Raw genomic sequence first — 23,844 nt, forward strand, 5'->3', positions numbered from 1 at the left:
CCCTGGTGGCACAGTGATTGAGAGTCTGCCTGCCGATGCAGAGGACGTGGGTTCATGTCCCTGTCTGGGAGGATCCCACATGCTGCGGAGCGGCTGGGCCCATGAGCCACGGCCACTGAGCCTGCGTGTCCGGAGCCTGTGCTCTGCAACGGGAGAGGCCACAGCAGTGAGAGGCCTGCGTACCACAAAAAAAAAAAAAAAAAACTAAAAAGATACTGAGGATCAAATTGACCTATTATGTTGCCTTTAAGAAACATTCAGGTGAAAAGTTTCCATTACCATCTTAAATTCCATTCTTAGTGAACCGTAATATGAAAGCCTGAGAAACGGTGGCAAATAAATATTACCTTCAGTGGACAAGTACAAAAGACTGAGAAAATGTTAACTGAAGATTTGGTACATTTTCATCATTACGCTTTTCTGTATTTTTTTTTCAAGTTTTAGCCAAATAAATCTGATTTTTATGTTCTTTTAATATGACTTTTAAAATAGATCATATTCATGTGTTCAAAAATACAATAAAATAAAAAGATACATGCAGAATTCTTGACCTAAACCCTTTCCTCATTAACCACTTTATTAATTACTTATGTTTCTTTATGCAAATATTAACACACATTTTTGTTTCTTTTTTCCTTTTACAAACTATACACTTTTTTGCACCATGTTTTTATTCTCAAGTTAATGATATGTAAGGGATATATTCATGTCACTACATAAAGAATTTCTTCACACTAGTTCAAATTGCACAGTCTTCTACCCTGTGGATGAATTATTGGTCACCTGTATGTATGACCAAAGAGCTACCTATTACAATCTTTATCTTCTGCAATCAATGCTGCAACTAATTATCCCAAAGTTAAATTGATTTGTCAAGAAGTAAATTGATATATAATTCTGACTAAAGACTAAATTAGATGTTCCAAATTACCCTTGGTGGTAATTATGCAATATTCTAGTTCAACAATGGATTATTTTTATTACCAAAAAATATAAATGAGGAAATAAGAAAATAAAACAATAAAAACTGAAATGAATAATTTTCACATAATTTAAGAAATTTAATTTATAGCTGAATGTCGACAAACAATATAACCCAAAAATAAAATCTTATTAAGGAAAAGTCACGTGTAAAATTGCAGTTGAAAGCATGGACAACATTACTTTCATTTTCTTTTGTTTCCACCATAAGAGGTAATAATTAAATAAAAGGCTAACATTAATATGGAAGATCCATCAGCTCAAAACAAATCCAAAGATTTTAGACATCTTGATGAAAAATTTCACCATTAAAGTTGGCCATTTTTGTCCTTTTTCAGTGTACATTTTATGATTAACAATATTTTATAGGAGAGGTCCTCAAAGGATGTTTCAAGGACACCTGAGATCCCCAACAACCAATTAGAGAATCTACGAGGCCCTGTCTCTTCCAACATGTGTCTATGTGATAATATATTTTCTCCTGCAAATATAAGTTATTTGATTATGCTAATGAAGGAAAAGTTCAATAATCTCTTTATCTAAAATATTCCTTTCCACACATTGAAAAATATGTCACAAAAGTTTGCAGCTGGAAATATGAGAATCCACCTGTCTTCTGTTCAAGCACACATTAGAGAAACTCACAAAAATGTAAAAATACAAGAAGCTACTCTTTCACTATTTTTCAAAATGTAGTTATTTTTTGTAAATACATTATTTAGATTAGCATGATTATTTTGACAAATAAGAAATTAACTTTTTTAAATTTAAATGAATTAAATATCTTAAAAAGTCTCAGTTTCCATGTACAATATAATATGATATATATCTATATATCTATATAGATAAAAATAGAAATGATCCACATAAACAAAACTTTTGGGGATTGTCAATAATTTTACAGGTGTAAAAGAGTTCTTAAGACAAAAATTTTGTGATCATCTGGGGAACAAAATGAGGTGGAATGCAATTTAGTAATTTAAATTAGCATTTAAAGAGAAGTCATATAAAACTGCCAAGAAAAAATAAATTTAAAATAAAAGCCATACTATATGCTTAAGATTAATCTAAATGGATAAAATTTCAGAACATATTCCTAGAGAATTAATAATGATCATGTTTGAGAAATTCTGGAGAAAAATATCTGTTGGGAAGTGTGAGTTCAAGGGTTTCAGGACTGATCAAGAAAAAAGACACAACAAGGTGGCAGCAGTACACAATGGGCTTTATTTGGGTGGCACTTGGACGAGTTGCATGAGAGGATAAGTTATCCACAGCAGGAGACCTTCCAGAGACTGTGTGTGTGTGTATGTGTGTGTGTGTGTGTGTGTGTTTCAGGACACCACCCATGTCCCTAAAGGGGAGGAGAGCAAGGAAATTCCTCAGAGAAAGTGGAACTTGAGTAGTGAGCTTATGTGTCTATGTGATGTCACTCATCAGCATAGCATGGTGTCTTTCAGTTGGAGAGCTCCAGAGCGCAGCAGTAACTTGGGATCCTGCATAGGTCCAGAGTTAGTTTTATCTATGGCTAGCAGAAGATGGGTACATTTTTGAAGGGTGTGCAAAGCAAATTGATTCTAAATGGTTAAAATATGCTTATTTGGGGCTATATTTAAAACCACTGGATTTTTTATATAAAATACACAAAATCTTGAATTTGGTGCTAGTGAGGTTTTTGAGTTAATGGCCCCAGTCTGCTCTGAAGAAGAAAATAACAAGAGCACCAATATAAAGGACCCTTCTTTGGCTCATTTATGTAACAAGAATGAAAGTAATGTTGAATGAGGGTGGAGATGTTGGAGAGAAAGGGTTATCTTTCTATTGAAAACTTGTCAGTTTACTATAATATCTGAGCAGATACCAGAATAAATCATCAAATGATTATATAGCTCATAAGTTTGGGAAGTTACTATTACATTTTTTAAAAGACCTCCATAATTATGTTTTGTAAGCTCAACATAATTTTCATCTGTGATAGCAGAAAGGAAGAAGAGTTGAAGCCTTTTTTATTTTTTCCCCTATGAGTCTTTTAATTTTCCGCAACTAAGTTAGAAATATTTGATCTTAAATATACTACTGTCAAAAGTCAATAAGTAGCCTGAACTTATTCCTAAAATGTGAGCTAGATATTCTGAGTAACACTGGAGTGATAGAGTAGCAATCAAAAATGAGCTGCTGTACACCATTCCTGTTAATGTCTTTAATAATTCTTTAGAGTTAAGAAATGAGGAAAAAAAAAAAACGATCTCATGCATGTCAATAAGATTAAAAATAATATTACAGAATTCCAGTTCTGGGTAAATTGGAGAAACTCCTCTACATTTGTCTCTTTCACTCAATTTGTCTGTAACACTTAGACAAAATGCATGGATAATCTGTTTGAGGATTCTGAAATATAAATGGTAGCAAGCATATTGCTAATAGAAAAATATCAGAATTTGAAATAGTAGGAGACTATCAGAGAACTTTTTATTTTTTCTTCAGAATTCCTGGACTGAACTGAAGGCAGTCCAAAACTCAGAAGTGGGAATCAGCATGGCCTGAGAGAGGTCCAAGAGAAGCCTTCGAGTTCAGGTTCAATAAGCAGGAAAGAGGTCTCCTGGTAGTGACAATGGCAGCAGGGAGGGAGCTTGTAAGTGTCTGTCTAAGACAGGGCCATCTTCCTCCTTAATCAGAAGAGTTATGGTCCCAAGATGCCAAAGCAAATATATCTACTGCTTTTATCTCTATCTTTCCTCTGGCTAACTGACCCTGAATGAGGGCACATTGGTGGTAGAGAGGGGATAAATAAACCCCAGTTTTCTGATTATAGGACTGAAAAATGAAGACTCAGAAATAGGTAAGTAGGTGAGAGTTAAAAGAGTAGGAAGAGGTTGCAAAAGGAATCACATCAAGTTATTTATGAAATCTTGAGCTCAGCCCTGAACTATCAATGTGTGGGTGTAATCTTAAACAGCACAAAGAAGTTGAGAACTGAACTAAGAGACATCCTACCCCACAGGTCCTGGAATGACCATTGGTTCACATGTGAGACAGATCTGAAAATTAGTGCAAAATTTTTGAAAATGAAACTGATTTTGAATCCACAAACCACAGAAGGCTGGTCACAGTAAGTGGTCTGAATTTAAGTCAATTGATTGCCTGTGAAAATAAAAATATCAACAATCTCCAAAGAACTGAAATAAACCTCAGAATCTCATGATATTCAAAATCCAGGATATAATCTAAAAAATGTTGGCCTATGAAGAACTAGGAAAATCTCATGTTAGTATTAAATGCCAATGACACTGAAACATGCTTTATTATCTAAAAACTACTTTAACTATTTTAAACATTTTCCAAAGGGTAAGGGTGAACCACCTCAGAATAAATGGAAAGACAGTTCCCTTAAAGACACACAGTATATTAAAAATAAATGAATAAATATTAGAACCAAATTTATAGTAACAAAGATATTCTTGGGTGTGATAAATGGGTATGACAGAGGGAAGAGTTTCTGAACTTGATGAATTACCAATAAAAATTGTCCAATCTTCAAAACAGAAGGAGAAAATATTAAAGAAAACAAAAAACAAAAAACAAAAATACCACAGAGCTTCAGGAACCTGTGAGACAACACCAAAATGTCATCAAATCTAAGAAGGAAAGGAGAAATAAACATCATAGAAAATGTATGTATCTACATTTGTATATGTATACCTATGTATATGTATCTATAGAACTAATGTCTGAAAACTTCCCAAATTGGCAAAAGATTTTGAAAACACAGATTCAAAACCAGCTGTAGCCTTGAAACCCAAACAGATAAGTCCAAAGACGTTCATGCTGCAGGCATGTCATAATCAAACTGCTAAAAACTAAAGATATACAAACACAAAAGTGTGTTATTTATAGTACAACAATAATTCAAATAACTGTGGATTTCTTATCAGAAACAAACAGAGGCCAAAAGAAGGTGAAACAATATTTTTAAAGTGTCAAAAAAGACAGATCTGTCAAAATAGAGTTCTGTGTTCAGCAAAGATATCTTTCACAAATGAAGGTAAAGACATTATAGTTCTCAGATAAAGGATGAGTAATACAATGTCTGCCAGTAAACCTGATCTGAAACAATTGCTAAAGGGACCTCTTCAGACAAAAGAGAAATTCATACAAAGGGAAATTCTATCAAAGGAAACATCAGACTTCAGGGATGAAGAAAGAGCAGGAGAAATGTTAAATATCTAGGTAAATATAATAGACTGTTCTCCACTTGAGTTGTTTAAAATACAGTTAATGATTGAAATAAAAACGCTTAACATTGCCTATGAGGTATTCACTAAATTCGGATGTAATATAGAAGACTACTAAGACATAAAGAAGAGAGGAGTATGAGGATCTATATGGTGCTACAATTTTTACAATCCAATTATAGTGGTAAAACTTTAGCTCTAAGTTAAAGAGGCACAGCATATTCACAATCGCAGGCACAATCACAAAAAAACAGAAAAATGTATAGACAGAAACATAATAGATAAAATAAAATAGAACACTAAAAATATTCACAAAGCCCAGGAGAAGGCAGAGAAGGGGAAATAAAAGGATAGAAAACAGAAAGAATAAACTGAAAACAAATCAAAACAAAAATTGCAGATCTAAGATAAATGTAAATGGTCTAATCTCATGAATTAAAAAATATATACTATCAGAATGAATAAAGTAATTAACTCAACTGTATGTTCTCTATATGAAGCTACTTAAAATATAATAATATAGTAGATTAAAAGTAAAAGAACGGACAAATATATATCGTTCAAACACCAAGCCAAAGAAAGTTGGAGTAGTTATGTTAATATCAAACAAAGTAGATTTCAGAGCAAATAAAAGCACATGATATAAAGGGGAATACTTCATAATGATAAAAGAGCCAATCTTCCAAAGGAAGAAAAATGACAATCTTTACATGTGCATTCATCTCACAAAAAAGTATATGAAGCAAAAACTGACAGAATGTAAACAAGAATTAGATGAATTCACAATCACTGTTTGTGACTTCCAATCTAAGAAACTAGAAAAAGAAGAGCACAATAAATCCATATCAAAAAGAAGGAAAAAAGAATACTACAAATAAAAACAGATATCAGTAAAATAAAAAAAAACAGAAAACAAACAAGGGAGAATTCAAAGAAACCAATGAAGATACTTTCAAAGATCAATACAATTAATAAACCTCTAGCAAGACTCACCAGAATAAAAGGAGAGATAACACAGATTGCTAATATCAGGAATTGAAGGTATTTCACTACAGATGCAACATACAGTAAAATAATTTTAAAAAAGGAATAATACAGACAAGGCTATGTACACAAATTCAACAATGCTGAAGAAATGGAATGTTTCCTTGAAAATCACAAACTAGTGAAATTAACTCAAGATGAAATAGGTAACTCAAATAGTTCTTTAACTACTAAAAGAATATAATATGTGGTTAAAATCCTTCAAAAAAATCTATAGAAGCAGATTGTTTATCCTCTGAACTTTATCAAAAAGTTAAAGAAATAATACAATTTCTACACAATCTCTTTAAAAAAACATGAGGAGGGAATATTTCTTGACTCATTTTATGAGGCCAGCACTATAAGGATAACTTTACCAAAGATAGTACAGGAAAAGAAAACTACACAAACTAATATCATTCATTTAGGTAAGCACAAATGTATTCAATGAAATTTTAGAAAACAAAATTCTGCAATACACATACAAAAAAATACATCACCGCCAAACTGGCAGTGATGTATTGGAAAATATGTACATATGTAAAATATGTACAACATGTCAGTTCTAAAACTGGCATGATACTGAAAAATAAATTAATATAATTCAACATATTAACAGTTTAAAGAAGAAAAAATATTCAATAATGTGAATCGATGCTGAAAAAACATTTCACAAAATTCAACATCCATTCAAGATAAAAACCCTTCACAAGCCATGAATGGAAAAGACTTCTTTATCCTGATAAAAGATATTTTGCCAACAATTTCCAGCTAACAGGCAACATTCAGGTAAAAGAATGAATATTTTTTTTCTAAAATTAGGAACAAGTAAGGAAGTCCTCACTCAACCCTCCTATTTAACATCATACTGGAAGGCAAATGCAGTCCTAAGTAAGAAATAAAAATAAAAAACATACAATTGGAAAAGAATAAATAACTTTAATACAATTTGCAGATGCACTATTGTTTTCATTGAAAATCCAAGAATCTACAAAAATATTCCTAGAACTAAAATATGTATGCAGTACAGTCATAGAATATAAGAAAAATACAGAAAAAAATCATATTTCAATATACATATTTGCAAGAAACAACTGAAACCAATTCTTTTTTTAAAAAACATATCAATAGTTCCAAAAATATAATGCTTAGATACTAATCAAACAAAACTCATGTATGGGATCTGAATGCTGAAAACTACAAGAAGTCAAATGAAGAAGCAAAAGAACAAAATACATTAATAAATGTAGAGACATACCTTGTTCATGCATTTGTAGAATCAACAAAAAAAGTATAAACTTTTCCAAAACTGATATCGACTCTATAGAATTCTAATGAACATCTCAGCAGTATATTGTTTTGTAGACAGACATGTTCTAAAGTTTAAATGGAAGGCAAAGAAACTAGATTTTGCAAAACATTTTTTGTAGAAGAAGAGCAAAGTCATACAAATCATACTACTTGATTTTAAGGTATATGTAAGCTTACAGTAATTAGGGCAGTATGATAATGGTACAGGGATAGACACATAGATTAGTGGAATGGAAGAGTCCAGAAATAGATGCCTATAATCCAACTATGTTTTAAAAGTTTTATTTTACAAAGTGCAAAGGCAATTCAATGGAGAAAGGATAGTCTTCTAACAATGGCTTTTAAACAATTGGATATCCATATGCAAATAAGTGAATTGAAGCACAGAACTCACTTCTTATATAAACATGAGTCCTAACCATATATTAACACATATATGTGGAATCTAGAAAAAATAGTACAGATTAACCAATTTGCAGGGCAGGAATAGAGACAAAGACACAGAGAATGGACATGTGGACACAGGGAGGGGGGAATGGGGGGATGAAGTGGGAGACTGGGATTGACATATATACACTACCATGTGTACAACAGATATCTAGTGGGAACATGCTACATAGCACAGGGAGCTCAGTTCAGTGCTCTGTGGTGACCTACATGGGTGGGATGGGGGGGAGAGGTGCCAGAGGGAGGGGATATATGTATACATATAGCTGATTCAGTTCGTTGTACAGCAGAAACTAACATAACATTGTAAATCAACTATACCCCAATTAAAAAATAATAATAATAATGCGTGAGACACGAGTCCTGCTAAGTTTTCTACAAAGTGGCCCATTATATGCATGTGAGGAAGATAAGAAACTACCACTCTGGAAGACAAAAAAAAAAAAACCAAAAGGCTAATCTTAATTATTGAACTGTCCCGTATTGGTCTGAAGTTTTTTTAGAGTGGATTGTGGAGTCAACATTTAGGGAGATAATCAGTCTCACTGGCTGACTGTGTTTTATTAAAATCATTGAAACATAAAAAAAATGAACCCCAAATGGATCAAAGACCTAAATTTAAAACATAAAAGTATAAAAAGTTCAGAAGAAACTTGAGGAAAATGTCTTTGTAACTTGGAGTTAGGTGTAGCCATCTTAGACATGATACCAAAAGAATGGTCCATAAAAGAAGAAGATTAATAATTGGACTTCAAAATTAATTTTTTTCTTGCTTTCTGAATGACACTAAGAGAATGAAAAGATAAGCCACAGTATAGGGAAAAAGAACCTACAAATCACAAATCTGAGCAAGGAATTGTATTTAAATATATAAAATAATCTAAATTCAACAATAAGAAAATGTGCAAAAAACGAACAGAAACATCACTAAACAGGCTGTTTGGAAGGGAAAAATGCATTTATAGAATTTATAAAGGACTCTTGAACTATAATAGTGAAAAAATCCAATTAGAACATGGGAAGGATATGAAGAGACATTTCACTCAAGAGGATATATAAATGAGAAATAAGCACATGAAAAGATGCAGGAAACGTGCAAAGAAGCAGGAAACATGAGACATGATGAGGGAGGAAAAAATAGTCAACCAAAACTGACCCAGAAATGATATAATTGATAGAATTAGACAAAAACATCAAATTATTATAACTGCATTCCATATGTTCAAGAATCTACAGAAAAACTGATCATGTCAGAGATTTAGAAGATAATTAAAAAATAAATTTGTACATATTAAAACTAGTGTCTGAAATCAAACATACATGAGGTAGGACTAACAGTAGATTAAACATTGCAGAAGAAGATATTAATGAGCTTGAACATATAGCAAAAGAAATTATCCCAAAAGTAATACAGAAAAAAAAAAAAAAAAACTAAAAGAAAACCCAAGAAACAAAAAACAAAAAAAACAGAACATCTGGGAACTGTGGAATAAGTTCAAGTGGCCTCAAATATGTGAAATTGGAGTCTCACAGGAGTGTGGGACAAAAACCAATATATGAAGAACTAATGACCAAAACATTTCCAAATTTGGTAAAAAGTATAACTCAAGTTTGTCAAGAAAACCCAAGTACAAGAATGAAGAAAATTACACCAAGGTATATTGTATCCAAATTGCTTAAAACAAGTTATAAAGAGCATTCAAGAATCTGCAAGGACCAAGTGGGTGGTACACTTTATGTACAGGGCACAAAATAAGAATGAGAACAAACTTTTCATCTGAAATCACTCAGGTCAAAAATAATGGCTCAGAATTTTTAACTTACTGAAATTTAAAATATTGTTAATTTAGAATTCTATAGTCAGCAAACATTCATTTCAAATATGAAGGTGAAATAAACATTTTCTTAGACATTCAATAGGTGAAGTTAATCATCCCCAGCAGACCTTCACTGTAAGAAATGCTAAAAGAAGTCATTCAGGCATTTGGGAGCAGACACCAGTTGGAAATCTTGATACACATAAAGAAATAAAGTGCCGTGGAAATGGTAACTATGTAGATAGATGTAAAAGACTTGCTTTATTTATTAATTAAGCCATGTTAAGAGTTAACTGATGATTTAAAGCAGAAACCAACAACAGCAACAACAAGAAACATATAGTATGAAGATATGGTAGGCAGAATAATGCCCCTACCTCTGAAAAGATGTCAGTGCCCTAAGCTTAGCCATCTATGAATACATTAAGTTACAGGGCAAAGGGGCTTTGCAGATATAATTAAGATCCTAGACGTTGAAATGGAAGTGTATCCTGTATTATTCAATCAATGAGCCCTAAAAAAAATGAGAACTCCAGCTGGAAGAATAAGTCAGGAGATGCAGCAGAAGGGAAGTCAGAAATATTACAGGTCTGAGAAGGATTTAAGGCACTGTTTTTGACACTGGAGGAAGAACCCAGGGGGAGGCCTCTGAAAGCTAAGCACAGCCCCTCCAGGTGATAGACAGCAAGGAAAGAGAACTTCCATCCCACAGTGGAAAGAAGATGAATTTTGCCAACAATCTAAATGATATTTAGAAGAGCTTCTTCCCCAGAGCCTGCAGCAAGGAACACAATCTTTCCACCACCTTGATTTTATAAAAAATTGCGAAACTAATTATAGTATTATTATATATTTTAATACCCTGAGCAGATCCCAGCTGAGCCTACTTGGATTTCTGACTTACAGAAACTGGAAAATAATAAAGTTGCATTGCTTCAAGCAACTGAATTTGTAGTAATTTGTTACCACAGAAATAGAAAACTAATACATGATTTGATATAAAAGAAATCTGATGACAACAGCACAAGGGCTAGAAGAGGGTATTATTATTCAATGTGTGAAATAGTATCATATCACTTGAAAAATGACTGTGAAAATCAGCTGCTAAAATAACAGAAAAATAAACTATAATTAATGAGCCAAAATAGAAAATTAATGATGGATTAAAAATACTCTGAAATCTAAATAAGGCAGAAATAGAAGAAAAAGGGAACAAAAAACAGATAAGAAAAATAGAAGAATAGCAAGACTTAAATCCAACTAAATCAATAAGATATTTAATATAAATTGTGTAAATATTCCAATACAAAGGCAGGGACTGTTAGAGTTAATACAAAAAAGAAATAGACCCAACTATATACTGTCCTTGAGAAACAATTAGGTTAAGTTTAAGATTAAAAGGAAGGAAAAATATATGCCATGGAAATGCTAATTAAAAGAAAGGTGGTTAGTTTTACTGATATCAAAGTAGGTTTCAGAGCAAAGAATATTACCAAGGATAAACTGGATCACTTCTTATTAAAAACGAAGTCAATTCATCAAGAGGATATAATTCTAAACTTCTATGAATATAATAGCAGAGCTTCCAAACTCATGAAGCAGAAACTGCTATAATTACAAGGAAAAATAGACAAATCTATATACTTTCATTAGAGAGTAAACAGCCCCCTCTTAATAACTTATTGAGCAAGTAGACAAGAAGTTAAAAAAGGATAGAAAAAACTAGATCAACATTATCAATTGACCCTAACTACTGATGGTTTCCAAAACTCCAACCAAGCCAGCAGATTACACTTTCTGTTCTACTGTACAGGAAATACATTTGAAACTATCTAAATCAAAAAAGTGTCTTTTCGATATCATTAGAACCAAATTAGAAATTATGACAGAAGAGTATTTGAAAAATCCTCATGTTTAATATTTGGAAACTAAATAACACAATTCTAAACAACCTATAGGACAAATAATAAAAGGGAAATTACAAATGTTTTGAACTGAATGGCAAAGTGTACACAACATGTTGAAAGTTGTGGAAGGAAATTAAAGCAATACATACAGCGGATTCTTGAGCAACAAATGTATTCATTAGAAGAGAAGAAAGGATTCAAATCAGTACCTTGAGGTTTAAATTAAAAAAAAAAAACATAAAAAGATCAAGTTAAACCACAGATAAAATAAAACAATAAAGATCAGACTGGAAATTGATAAAATATAAACAAGTAAAATAAAAAAAAATAATCAATGAAACTAAATCTGTTTCTTTGAGAGACCAATATAACTGATAAAACTCTGGCCACACTGATCAGAAAATAGGGAATAAAGGACAGTGAGAGTGTGGCCGCCCAAAAGAGCAAGAGAACCATTCATGACTTTTGTTTTTCAAAATGGGTGGCACTAAAGGGTAACTTAGGAAGCAATATCAGTATTTTATTCACACCGCAAGTTACTTGTGACCTGTATCTCTTGCCTTTATTATTTATTTGCATCATATCTTATGACTTTTGTAAAAGTATAAGTATCCAGAGCATGTCTCTCCAAAGTAATTTAGACATTAATTGTACTGAAGGTCAACCATTTCCACAGTGTCAGGTGGTAGGTTGGTAGTAACTTTTAGTTACTCTTTGATTCCATGGAATTTTAAACATTTTCATTATTACAGTATCTCCTGGCCCTCTACAGATTTCTTGAAGTTTTGTTGCTGTTGTTGTTATTGTTGTTCAGATAGTGTTGTTATTATTTTACAAATGACAGGATTCACTTCTGTATTTATTGACCAAATGTTAGAGAAAAAATAGAAAAGAACAATTCCTACATGACCAAGAGGTGCCATTCAGAAGATAGGCGAGTTCAGAGTAGGGTTCTGATTCAAACATTGAGAAAATTCTGCCTTCTCTTTTAATTGGGGATTAAAATTAATATGTTGTAAAATAAATAAATACTTCTCTATAGGCTTTCAAATATGACATTGTTTCACTTTAAGTGTACTCAGGAAATTCTGGGCAGAAGAGAAATAAAGATAGAAGAAAAGGTAAGAAGCTATATTAACTATTCACATCAATTAATTATTGGTGCTGAGGAGAAGACAAAGACGTGCCTAGATCTTTGATGGTTATCTATCAATCTACCTAATTTTCTATTATCTGAAAATTCTAAAATAATGATTGGATAAGTATTAAGGAGAAAAAAATATATTTTTTCTTTCCTTGTATTCCCAGACTGCTAATCTTTGAAATTAAGTGGGATCATTAGGAAGAAAAATGTTTTATCAAATTAGAAAATATTCTGGTTTTGATAAATGCTTACTTTTTGACCTTTTGGTGAATTATATATTATATAATATTGTTATAAATTACCAATCCTCTCATAACTTGCAGTCATTGAACTGACTTAAAATATCTCTCTCTGGGCTTCCCTGGTGATGCAGTGGTTGAGAGTCCGCCTGCTGATGCAGGGGACGCCGGTTCGTGCCCCAGTCCGGGAAGATCCCACATGCCGCGGAGTAGCTGGGCCAGTGAGCCATGGCTGCTGAGCCTGTGTGTCCGGAGCCTGTGCTCCACAATGGGGGAAAAAAACCTCTCTGCATGTTTGAGTCAATTATATTACTGATATACAAGAGGTTGGTTTACTGTCTTTTATGTTTGTATATATGTTTTACATTATATAACACTGCATAAAAGTTAAAGTGAAAAATTCTGACTTTTCATTTTTAATAAAAGGAAAAGTATTTTCTCCTAATTTTCTTAACTTTAAGAACTGGCCAGAAATAGGTAGGAATATAAAATACACTGCCTGAGGGAATAGAGGTATACATTCAGATACCTACTTGCACAGATATCTCTGGCCATTGTCATTAACTGTTGATTTTAATGTTCGAAGGAAAACTAAAGACACAATTGCTTTAAAATTATACTTCTAAGTGTTTTTCATCTATTCTCAATTGTCCCTGTTCCCATTATCCCAAGTCTGAACCAGCAGTTAGTGGATCATTCTTCACAAATTTACAAAAGATTCAGAAAATAATGAATCATTACACTTTAAAAGAACATTTTCAAAAATAACACTCTATTGGCTGTATTTTTTAATTTAAAAGTTACTTCCAGGTCTTTTCATCATTTTTTGAGTAGTTTTGGAGATCATTTTATTTAACTAAGGGCTAGGAATCTGATGGAGGATGGGCATGGGTTAAAGCAAGAGAAGTAATTTTGATCCTCTTTTTAAAAATTTACCCATGATTTGTGTATAAGTGTGTGTGTGTGTGTGTGTGTGTAGTACAATTATCTAGTAAAAAGAGTTCAGAAATGTATAGAAAAGATGGCCAGCAAATTCAGCAAGTTAATAAAAATGTAATAAGGTATAATAATAAGATCAAGGTAGCCACTGGGAAGTTAATGAAAAGGAAGGTTTTAGGCATTTGGAAAACTTACCTAAGATCCAGTAAAGAGCAGGTATGAACACATATAAATATGTTGAAAAATATTGGTAAAATACCAGTAGTACATCAATGTTTGGTAGATGAGGAAGTCAGTGATTAGAAATAGAATATTGAAGTCATGGGGCAAGATTTCTCTCAAATTATCAACCAGACCTACCTGTAAATTAACCCACATTCTCACCGATTTTTGATTCATTTCCTCCAGGCTCAGCATAAAATATATCCTCTTTATGTTCAAGGTATATCTTCCTTACAAACGTCCTAACACTCCAGTCACTTCCTCTGGTCCTCATTCAACTTTTTTTTTTTTTTTGCGGTATGCTGGCCTCTCACTGATGTGGCCTCTCCTGTTATGGATCACAGGCTCTGGACACACAGGCCCAGCATCCATGGCTCATGGGCCCAGCCACTCCGCGGTATGTGGGATCCTCCCGGACCAGAGGACAAACCCATGTCCCCTGCATCGGCAGGTGGACTCTCAACCACTGCGTCACCAGGGAAGCCCCTCATTCAACTTTTTAATGTTTCCTATTTAATAGCTGGTTCCAACAAGCTGAGGTAATAGGTACTGTACCTTCAATATTTTCTTATTCAGTGAATGTACATGTACATTTATGCTTTAAGTCATTGCAGTCTGAATGTTACCCAGGCCATGTAAATGACATTGTTCACCATAATGTCTCTTGTAAACTCATAATTGCCAAATTCACCAGATATATTTCAATTCACTACTTATTGATCACTTTTGCTTGCATTTACTACTTTGGAAGCCTAGAACCCACATTAGAAGTCTTGAAATTAAGTCTTTATTGCTCTTGCCTCTGTGACACACTTGTAAACACAACAGCTTTGTTACAAACACTATCTGATTATATACCTTCCTCTTTATTCCTTTGTCTTTTAGCACAGACCCTACTTATCTCTGACTTGAACTCATTTCTTCTCCTTGCCTCCATCCTTCTCTCTCTCAGGTACCCTTCTCTTAAATGGCAGCTCATCTTTGTCTCTTAGAAGAAAGTCCATAGTCCCCCATTATCTGGCCCCTCCTGCTTTGCAGCTACATCTCCACCTAATCCCCAAATCAACTGGCTAACATCACCATCACTCTCTCCCTAAAACTTTCATATTCTGATAACAGTTAAGGTATTAGATCTTTTTTCACATCCTACACTCTTTTTGCTTTTGCAGGTGCTATTTTATCTGTCTACAATACATTTCCCCTCTTTTTTCTACAAAATAATACTTTTTCATCAATAGATTTATACCAAACACCAAGTCTCTTCTTGTGCTACATTAGGTTCCCCTTCTTATTATAAAAGAGGCTGTAAATATCTATAAAAAATGCACTTACTATATGTTTTTGTCTTCAGGAACTCCATAAACAATCAGGGAATTTAGGAAAGTTGATTTTTTTAAGTTTTTGAGATAAAACTGTAAGTGCCTTGAGGGATATAATGCTCTATTAGATCTGTTCGTATTCTGAGCCTAACAAAGTATGAAAAATATAGCCAGCACTTCTTATTTACCTGCTGAATAAATATATAAGTGCAATACAAAATAACATCAAAACTATAGTCAAAAATATTAATTCAGGGCTTCCCTGGTGGCGCAGTGATTGAGAGTCCGCCTGCTGATGCAGGGGACATGGGTTTGTGCCCCAGTCCGGGAAGATCCCACATGCCGTGAAGCAACTGGGCCCGAGAGCCATGGCTGCTGAACCTGCACGTCCGGAGCCTGTGCTCCGCAGTGGGAGAGGCCACAACAGTGAGAGGCCTGTGTACAGCAAAAAAAAAAAAAAAGCCACTGACGTTGAATTTGTCTGCTTTTCTGTGATAAAAAATAACTCTAAAATCTCAGGGTTTATAAATGTGTTTTACTTCTTATTTATGTTATGTGTTTTCACCTGCAGATCATCTGTGACTCTGCTCCACGTGTCTTCTCCATTATGCCCAAGGTAAAGGAGAAGTCTCTATTAGGGTCATGATATTTTCATGGCAGGAGGAAAGTGCAAGGGAAGTAATATGTGATTCTTCCTGAAGCTTAATTTCAGCCATAGTGTATATCATGCTTGCTTATATGCCAATGGCCAGAGCAAGTCATATCATCAATTGGGTGGAGATGCATAATCCTTCCACTGTGGGAACACCACACTTCACATGGCAATGAGCAGTGATGTATAACCTCTTAAAGGGAGGGGAGATAAAGATTTTTGAAAAACTATACACAGTCATTGAGAAATATCATAAGGAATTCATAGAGGGAGTTAAGGGGGAAAAAAAGATCCTTAACATTTGGTATGGCTGGTACTATAAACTAGCAAGGATACCTTTTAACTAATTGTTGAAAAAATAGACTATGCATTGGAAGAACGGAAATGTGAGGGAAAAGTTGAAAAGAGCAAACAATGGAAAAGAGAAGAGCTTCTTCCAGAGCCAGGACTTGCCAAGAAAGCAGTGAATGTGAAGAACATTTGACTGGAGTATTTGGTTGGGACTTCAATATACTTAGAGATGAAAGGAGTTGAAAAAAAGTCCATGATAAAGTCCAAATTAGCAAGAATAAAAACTAGTAGCAAATAAGAGAGAGGTATGCATTATAAATTGGGGAGAGAAGCATGTAATAAGTCAAATATTGTAACTGAAGAAAAATAAGATAATGTGGATAAAGTTGGTGCTTTTATTTTATTATTAATTTTTGCAACCTCAAAGTTTTCATTGAATGTCTGCAAGAGGTTTTGTAGGAGGTAAATAATAAAGGATACTTTTAGAGAGGGCTCAAGATTTAAAAGGAGTAGGTAAGCAGGGCAAGAGTCAATAAGACTGGAGAGAATGATTTTTCTGACTGAAGTAAAGGCAAAATGTGAGAGAAAAGCACAGCTGTCTGGTGGCATTAGTCAATGCATTGACAGGGTCCAACTGCATCATCCAGAAAGGGGAATAAATCAATGGTTGATTTTGTGGACACTGTTATTTTGAAGAAATTGGTTCCAGGAATTCTAAGATATGGGAGTTTGTGACCATAACAGGGAAATGTGACTAATAAGAAGTGGAGATAAAGCAGTGTTCTAGTAAAGAAGGTCAGATTAGGACATATAACTGATTCTGTTAGAGGAAAAGTGGGAGTGGAAGGAGGATGGTTTGCTTTGGAGGCCAGTGTGATGCGGTCACAACAGGATATTACATACATGATTGATGTGAGTTGCACAAAAGAACACATTCCAGTGTTTATCTCCTTATGTATGAACCCCCAAATAATAAGTATAGACATAGAAATAAATATTCCAGATTGGATGCAGATCATGATAGACTTGAAGATTCAAACATTGTTAATTGAACCCACTCATACCCAAATAATCCTTCCTTTAAGAAAAATGTAATCACATTTAAACACTCACAGATAATCTAGTGTGGAGATAGATTAGAACATGTTATAACTATATTAAAGTAGAAATTACAACAGCAGAATGATAATAAAGGCTTAATATGCTACACCTGCTAGATGACGTTTCCTTTTTCACATCAGACTCAAATTAATGTTTTAGTGTAAAAATATATGCATAATTTTACATATACATACATATATAACATACAGCATAGTACATATTTATATACTGCTTCCTATAAGCTTAGTCCTTTCTTAAAAAAACTTTATATTATTAACTAATATTATAACCCACATTTTCATAAGAGCATACTGAGCACAAGGTCTTGCCCGTGACAAAATACACATATATTTCCTACCTTAGATTCTTTCAGAAACAAAGGACAGTAGATGGTTAAGTCAATACTTAAGAAACTAAATAGTCACTGTAAGTTACCTTTGTTCATTGTACATAATAAAGAGGGACAGATATTAGAAATACTTATAGATATAAAAATATAGATATATAGATACAGTTACAAACATAGTACTCATCTCCATATTTAAACCTATTCTTAATGCACTGAAATTTTCCTCTTGGGCTGAAGGCCAAAACTTCCATCGATGATAGCACTCGATAAATACCAGATTCTGCACACCAAAAAAAGGCTCTGAAAGTCTTCTCTCAGGAGGCCTGAAACTTTGGACTCACCCATGAGCATGTGCAGTTTCTACCCACCTGCCTAATAACCATCTGGTCTATTCCATTATGTTATCCATGAATCTCAATTAATTATAGACTTAGAGGAGGAGAGAAAAAATTCTCAGTGATTTAATATTCTCTTTAGCTTTCAGCATGAATTTTGTGGTTAAAATACCTTCACTCCAGGAAAGGAAAAACCAAATAACTCTTTTAGATCTATATGCTATTCCTGGTGTTGTTCTCCAGTCTCTTCAAGAAACTGGAGAGATAGCTCATGGTGGGAGGTGCATAGGATATGGAAGAAGACACTGATTTATGTTTCCCCTTCCCAGCCCTAACTGATAGAAAACTCATGGCTAACTCTTTAAATTCATATTTTGTCTATTCCAGAAAGAACAAATTACATTCTGCTTCTAGAATCCTGTGATTATGGTTATTTCTAATTTATTTTAAAACAGAAGAAAAAAGTCCAAGTGCATTTGTGTAGTGTTACTACTAGTATTTCCATATGGCTGAAGCATGGGTTACCTATGAGCAGATGGTTAGAGAAGGTAGCTGATGATCATAAAAGACTTCCTATACCATGAAGAGTGTTTTTTTTATTTTGTCTTGAAGGTAATGGAAAAAACTGACAATTTTAAGTGTTGAAAGGTTGATAGGACAGAAAGTTGGAATTGTGAAATTGAGAGTAGAGAAAACAAACAACTTACAGCCACACAAGAAAAATACAAAAAAAGAAGTGGAAAGGGCAGCACTCATGGAAAGCATGGTAGGGAAAGTAGAGTATATTTGATAGATGTTAAAGAAATACAGTGCGCATCTTGGTGACACATTAATTACCAAAGTGGAGATAACTAGGAAAACATTAATCTATCTTCTGCCTCACAGAATGTCATGCTAACCCAGGCATGCAATAGAGTAAAGAAGCCAAATTTGGAGGAAGAGATGTCATCTTGATGTCATAAACTTAGCTATTAACATCCATTAATATTTCAAAGGGTAACTATGTATTCAATTATATAATTTGGTAAAACCTGCAAATACTGTTAATTAGTTGAAGCAAGTAATTAATATAATTTAAAAGTAAAATCTAGTATCATACTTTACTGTATTTCATTTGACATACTTTCAACAACTACAAAGCCAGAAAAAGGCAACTACTCCCTTATGGACTCTTTGTAAAAGAGGATGACAAATAAGTCACAGATCCTGCCCTTGAGGTTGTAATACAATGTAACAGATGCTACCCTAGAGCTGAGGAGTTTTCCTCTAGGTATAGAAGAGGTTTATTAGGGAAGTCTTGAGTGCTGAATTTACATGGTTGCCCTTTTAATAAACATATTGCTAAATGCAACAAAAAGATACATACTAATTATTATCTGCTTACCATTAACAATAACGATGATATCACGGAAGTCAATTTCTCCCCTAGCCTCCACTCTTCCTTCACACCTGTATATACCTTCATCACTTTTATTGATGTTGAGAATCTGCAGATTATTGTTGGCTAAGATAGCAAACCGATCTGTAAGGTAAGCGAAGGGGAGGAAATGATATCAGTAATTGAAGGCAGAGTCCAGCATGCTTTAAATTGCTAAGTGTTAAAATATGGAACTTGTCTAACATTATCAAACTTTTCATCAACAAATAAATTCAAACTTGAAAGTAAAATATAGTTTCATGACTTCAATTTTTCCAGTCTACACTGCCTGGTTACACATTTTTTTCAAAAATACATTCGAGACTTTATCTCCACATAACACGGTTAGGCTATTATTTTGCCCTTGGTACTTTGAATGCAGAAATGATACACAAAAGTACAAAGGCGAGAGATCAGATACAGCAGACACAAAGACGTTTTGACTGTAAATATGTAGCAACTTGGGTAAGGAAAAGGGTTAGAAAATTGATTGAATATCCTTCCTCACACAATAATTAAACTAATAATTGCACATACCCTGAGGAGGGAGCTAAAATATATAATAATATTCAAGTCATGTAGAGGGCATATAAAATGGTCGTATCTCAGATTTATTTGAAAGATTTTTTTTTCTAAATGCAAGATCATCCATTTTAGGAAGGAACAGATTAGACTTCATTAATTTTACCTCAATTCCATTTTATGTGTGAGTATATGCACATGCATAAATACAAAACTAAGCTGTTATAGGGCATGCATTAGCTGATTGATGAAAATAACCTGGCTAGCCTAAGTAGCATCTCAGCCTGACAGTATTTTCCATAATGCCTGGCTTAGTTTTTAATCATCACAATTTTGTTGCAGTCTTTGCAGTCTTAACAACTTTTCTCTTCTTATCAAGTAAAGAATGTTCTCATATCCAGTTCTGTTTTGAAACATGTTATAAATGTAATATCCTAAATTTCATTAATCAATTCATCCATAGATATCATCGAACATCATCTCTTTGCTAGGTACTGTATTTGGATACATTGATGAATAAGAGAAAGCATCCTTGACCCGTTTGGGACCTTTGGTAAGGTAGAAATGTCATTAATTTAAGGTACCCACCTCTGGATATCTACTGTTAAAGCTACTTTTTGAGACTCTTCCAATATTTATTGTTCTTCCCCTATCTGCTGGCTTAATAGAGATATTAGGGCAAACACAGAAGCCACATGAGAAAATGGTCCAGACTCCCTCAACCTAGATCACTGAAAGGATGGAAGGATAGAATCCTGCCTCTGCCCCTGCTGCCAATTGGACTTTGCGTGAGTGAGAAATAAATTGCTATGACATTAAGCCATTCGTATTTGGGGTTCATTTTTCACAGCAATTCCTTAAGTCAAAGTAGAAGTTTGGGCTTTAAATACAAATAAGGAAGTTATCAGACTATAGAAGGTCATTAAAATAGGTGAGCATGTGGTTATTCATTGTCTAAGAGATAGTTAATAAGAAATGGAAATGTGTGGATTCTGAGGCTACCACAGAAAGAAAATACCAGTTACAAGGCTACAGATACATAATTTTCAGCCCAGGAAGTATAAACTTTCCTCAAATATTTATTTCACCTTTTGGGTAACCCTAAGAAGAGATACAAAACTTTTTATGCAGATGCTTTCCCCTGGTACATTTTCTCACCAAAGAAGAGACTGGAGAGAAAGAAAGGCAATCTGCAAGAAATATAAATTATAGTAAGTCCTGGAATAACTCAGAACTCTTAAAAATTCATGACATTTCAAAGTAAATGTAAAAAAGTCTATTCAAGTGTGTTGCTGGAAATTAGAATGAGCAGCAATTACAGTTGACCCTTGAACAACACAGGTTTGAACTGTGCAGATCCACTTATATGGTGGATAGTAAATACAGTACTACACAATCCGAAGTTGACTGAATCTGAGGATGCAGAACTGAACCACAGATATGGAGGGACCTCGGATAAGGAGGACCAACTATAAATTATACTTGAATTTTTGACTGAATGTTGAGTCGGCACCCTAACCCCTGTGTTGTTCATGGGTCAACAGTATGAATTAAAAAGTTCAAATTTAGAGAGGGATGCAACGAGTCATAACTAAATCATTGTAATATTATTTTTTCTAACTCACTAAAATATGTATCATCCTTAACGAAAAATTCTAAGTATATGTGTAAAGTCCATGGAATGATGTTAGCAAACTCTCAAACCAAAGAACATTATAAATATGTATTTACAAAAAACATTTGAAGAAAGCACTGCTTGAATCAATCACACATAACTATGGATATTGGAACTATTTAACTATTAGAGATGATCTATTTATCTCAGTTTTACAGACATCCACATTTTCATTATTGCAGTAAGAAAATAAATTAAATCAAATTATACACAATAAGGTGTCTGCTTTATGTTTCTTTAAGCAGGTTATTTTTTTAAAGTCCCCTTTTCTTCTCATTCCACAACCACTGAATGGCTTGCCTCATCTACTCCTATGCCTTCAACCTATATTTCGATGATTCACAATTTTTCTTCAGACCAGATGATTCCTGTGATTCCAGAATTTTGCAAGAGTCAACCAGATGTACGAACTTAGAAGGGTTGTAAATACTTCAATCTCAGCATGTTTAAAATTTGGCTTACTAGCTCCACCTGAAATTTCTCATATGGTGCTCTCCAGTTCTGTCTTCACAGGTCTTTACATTGAGCTAGTTGCCCAAGACAAATTCCTTGAGTCATCTTTGACTTCTCCATCTCTCTTAGTCTGCATATCCAATCAGACCCATATCCTATCACTTCTCCCTTTATTATTTCTTAGTCTAGAATCTACTTTTCCCTCAGCAATTATTTCATTTGGATTTGAACTGTTCTCATTGCCTGGAGCTTGGCCTTGACTCTCATCCAATTCATTCTCCTCACTGAAGCACTGATATCCTTCTCAATACATATTAGGTGATGTCACTGCCTTAATTAAAACCCTTTAGTGATGTCACCTTTGGGTAGATTCTAAACTTCTCAATAGAGACGTCAAGGCCATATTGACTTGGCTCAACCTTCGAAGTTTCCAGTTTCCTTTCTTTTTTTTTTTTTTTTTTTTTTTTGCGGTATGCAGGCCTCTCACTGTTGTGGTCTCTCCCCGTTGCGGAGCACAGGCTCCGGACACGCAGGCTTAATGGCCATGGCTCACTGGCCCAGCTGCTCCGCGGCATGTGGGATCTTCCCGGACCGGGGCATGAACCCGTGTCCCCTGCATCGGCAGGCGGACTCTCAACCACTGTGCCACCAGGGAAGCCCCAGTTTCCTTTCTTATTAGTCTTTATTTACAAATCCTAGTTATTGTAAGTGTTCTAGTTGTACTTATTCATAAATTCTAGTTACAATGAACTTAATTCAGTTTCTGAAACGTGCCACTCATGATTTCACCTCTGGGCCATTGTATATGGTGTCCTCTCCTCTTGAAAAGTCTCCACCATTCTCTAGCTGGCTAATCCCTTTTCATCTTTAAAGGTTGCTTTTCTCTCTCAGCAGGCACCTTGAACACTCTTCTCTGCCCTAACTTGTTCAGGTGCTCACTCTTTATCATCTTCTATCACTGCACTTTCCTTATCATATACCCCAACATACCTTGTTTTCATTGATCGAGTTTGTCCACTAGATTATTAATATGCTGAGGGTAGTGGGCTTGTTCATCGTTTTAACCATGAATTGCCACCTTCTAGTACACTAGATGAAATATACTAAGTGCTCAATAACTGTTGAATGACTTTTTATACTGGAAGTAGATTTCATACAAATTTTATTGAACAAGATGATTTTATCCATAGTTTTTGATGCCCAAAGGGTACTTCATTAGAAAATGCTCAAAACGTTTAGGAAGTTTCAGAGATAACTTTCAAAATGGCTGAGGTAGAATGGGCAACTGCAATAGCATATCCTTCCATCAGGGTGGAGACTAAAAGTCAGGATATTCAACTTTTATAACAAAATGTCATCTTTCCTCCCTAAATACTTTGATTCTTTAGCATATGGATTTCCTTTCAACAAACAACATGGTAAACCTCCACTTTGAGTAGTCTGTGGGAACATTAATTTTGCATATTTG

The 23,844-nt window shown here is 34.0% G+C and overlaps 1 protein-coding gene across 4 annotated transcripts in view; it reads right to left on the reverse strand.

Annotated features, from left to right (window-relative positions):
• NCAM2 (neural cell adhesion molecule 2) overlaps positions 1 to 23,844 on the reverse strand; it is a gene marked incomplete at both ends in the record, with an annotated part of 482,494 nt that overhangs the window by 174,382 nt on the left and 284,268 nt on the right. For all 4 annotated transcript variants that reach the window (XM_081234865.1, XM_081234863.1, XM_081234862.1 and 1 more), the window contains one exon: positions 19,694 to 19,831. In XM_081234865.1, the coding sequence (XP_081090991.1) occupies positions 19,694 to 19,831 (138 nt within the window). The remainder of the gene's footprint in view (positions 1 to 19,693; positions 19,832 to 23,844) is intronic.

The sequence above is a fragment of the Mesoplodon bidens genome (assembly GCF_964165515.1).
Source record: "Mesoplodon bidens genome assembly, chromosome: 5".
Classification (NCBI taxonomy): domain Eukaryota; kingdom Metazoa; phylum Chordata; class Mammalia; order Artiodactyla; family Ziphiidae; genus Mesoplodon; species Mesoplodon bidens.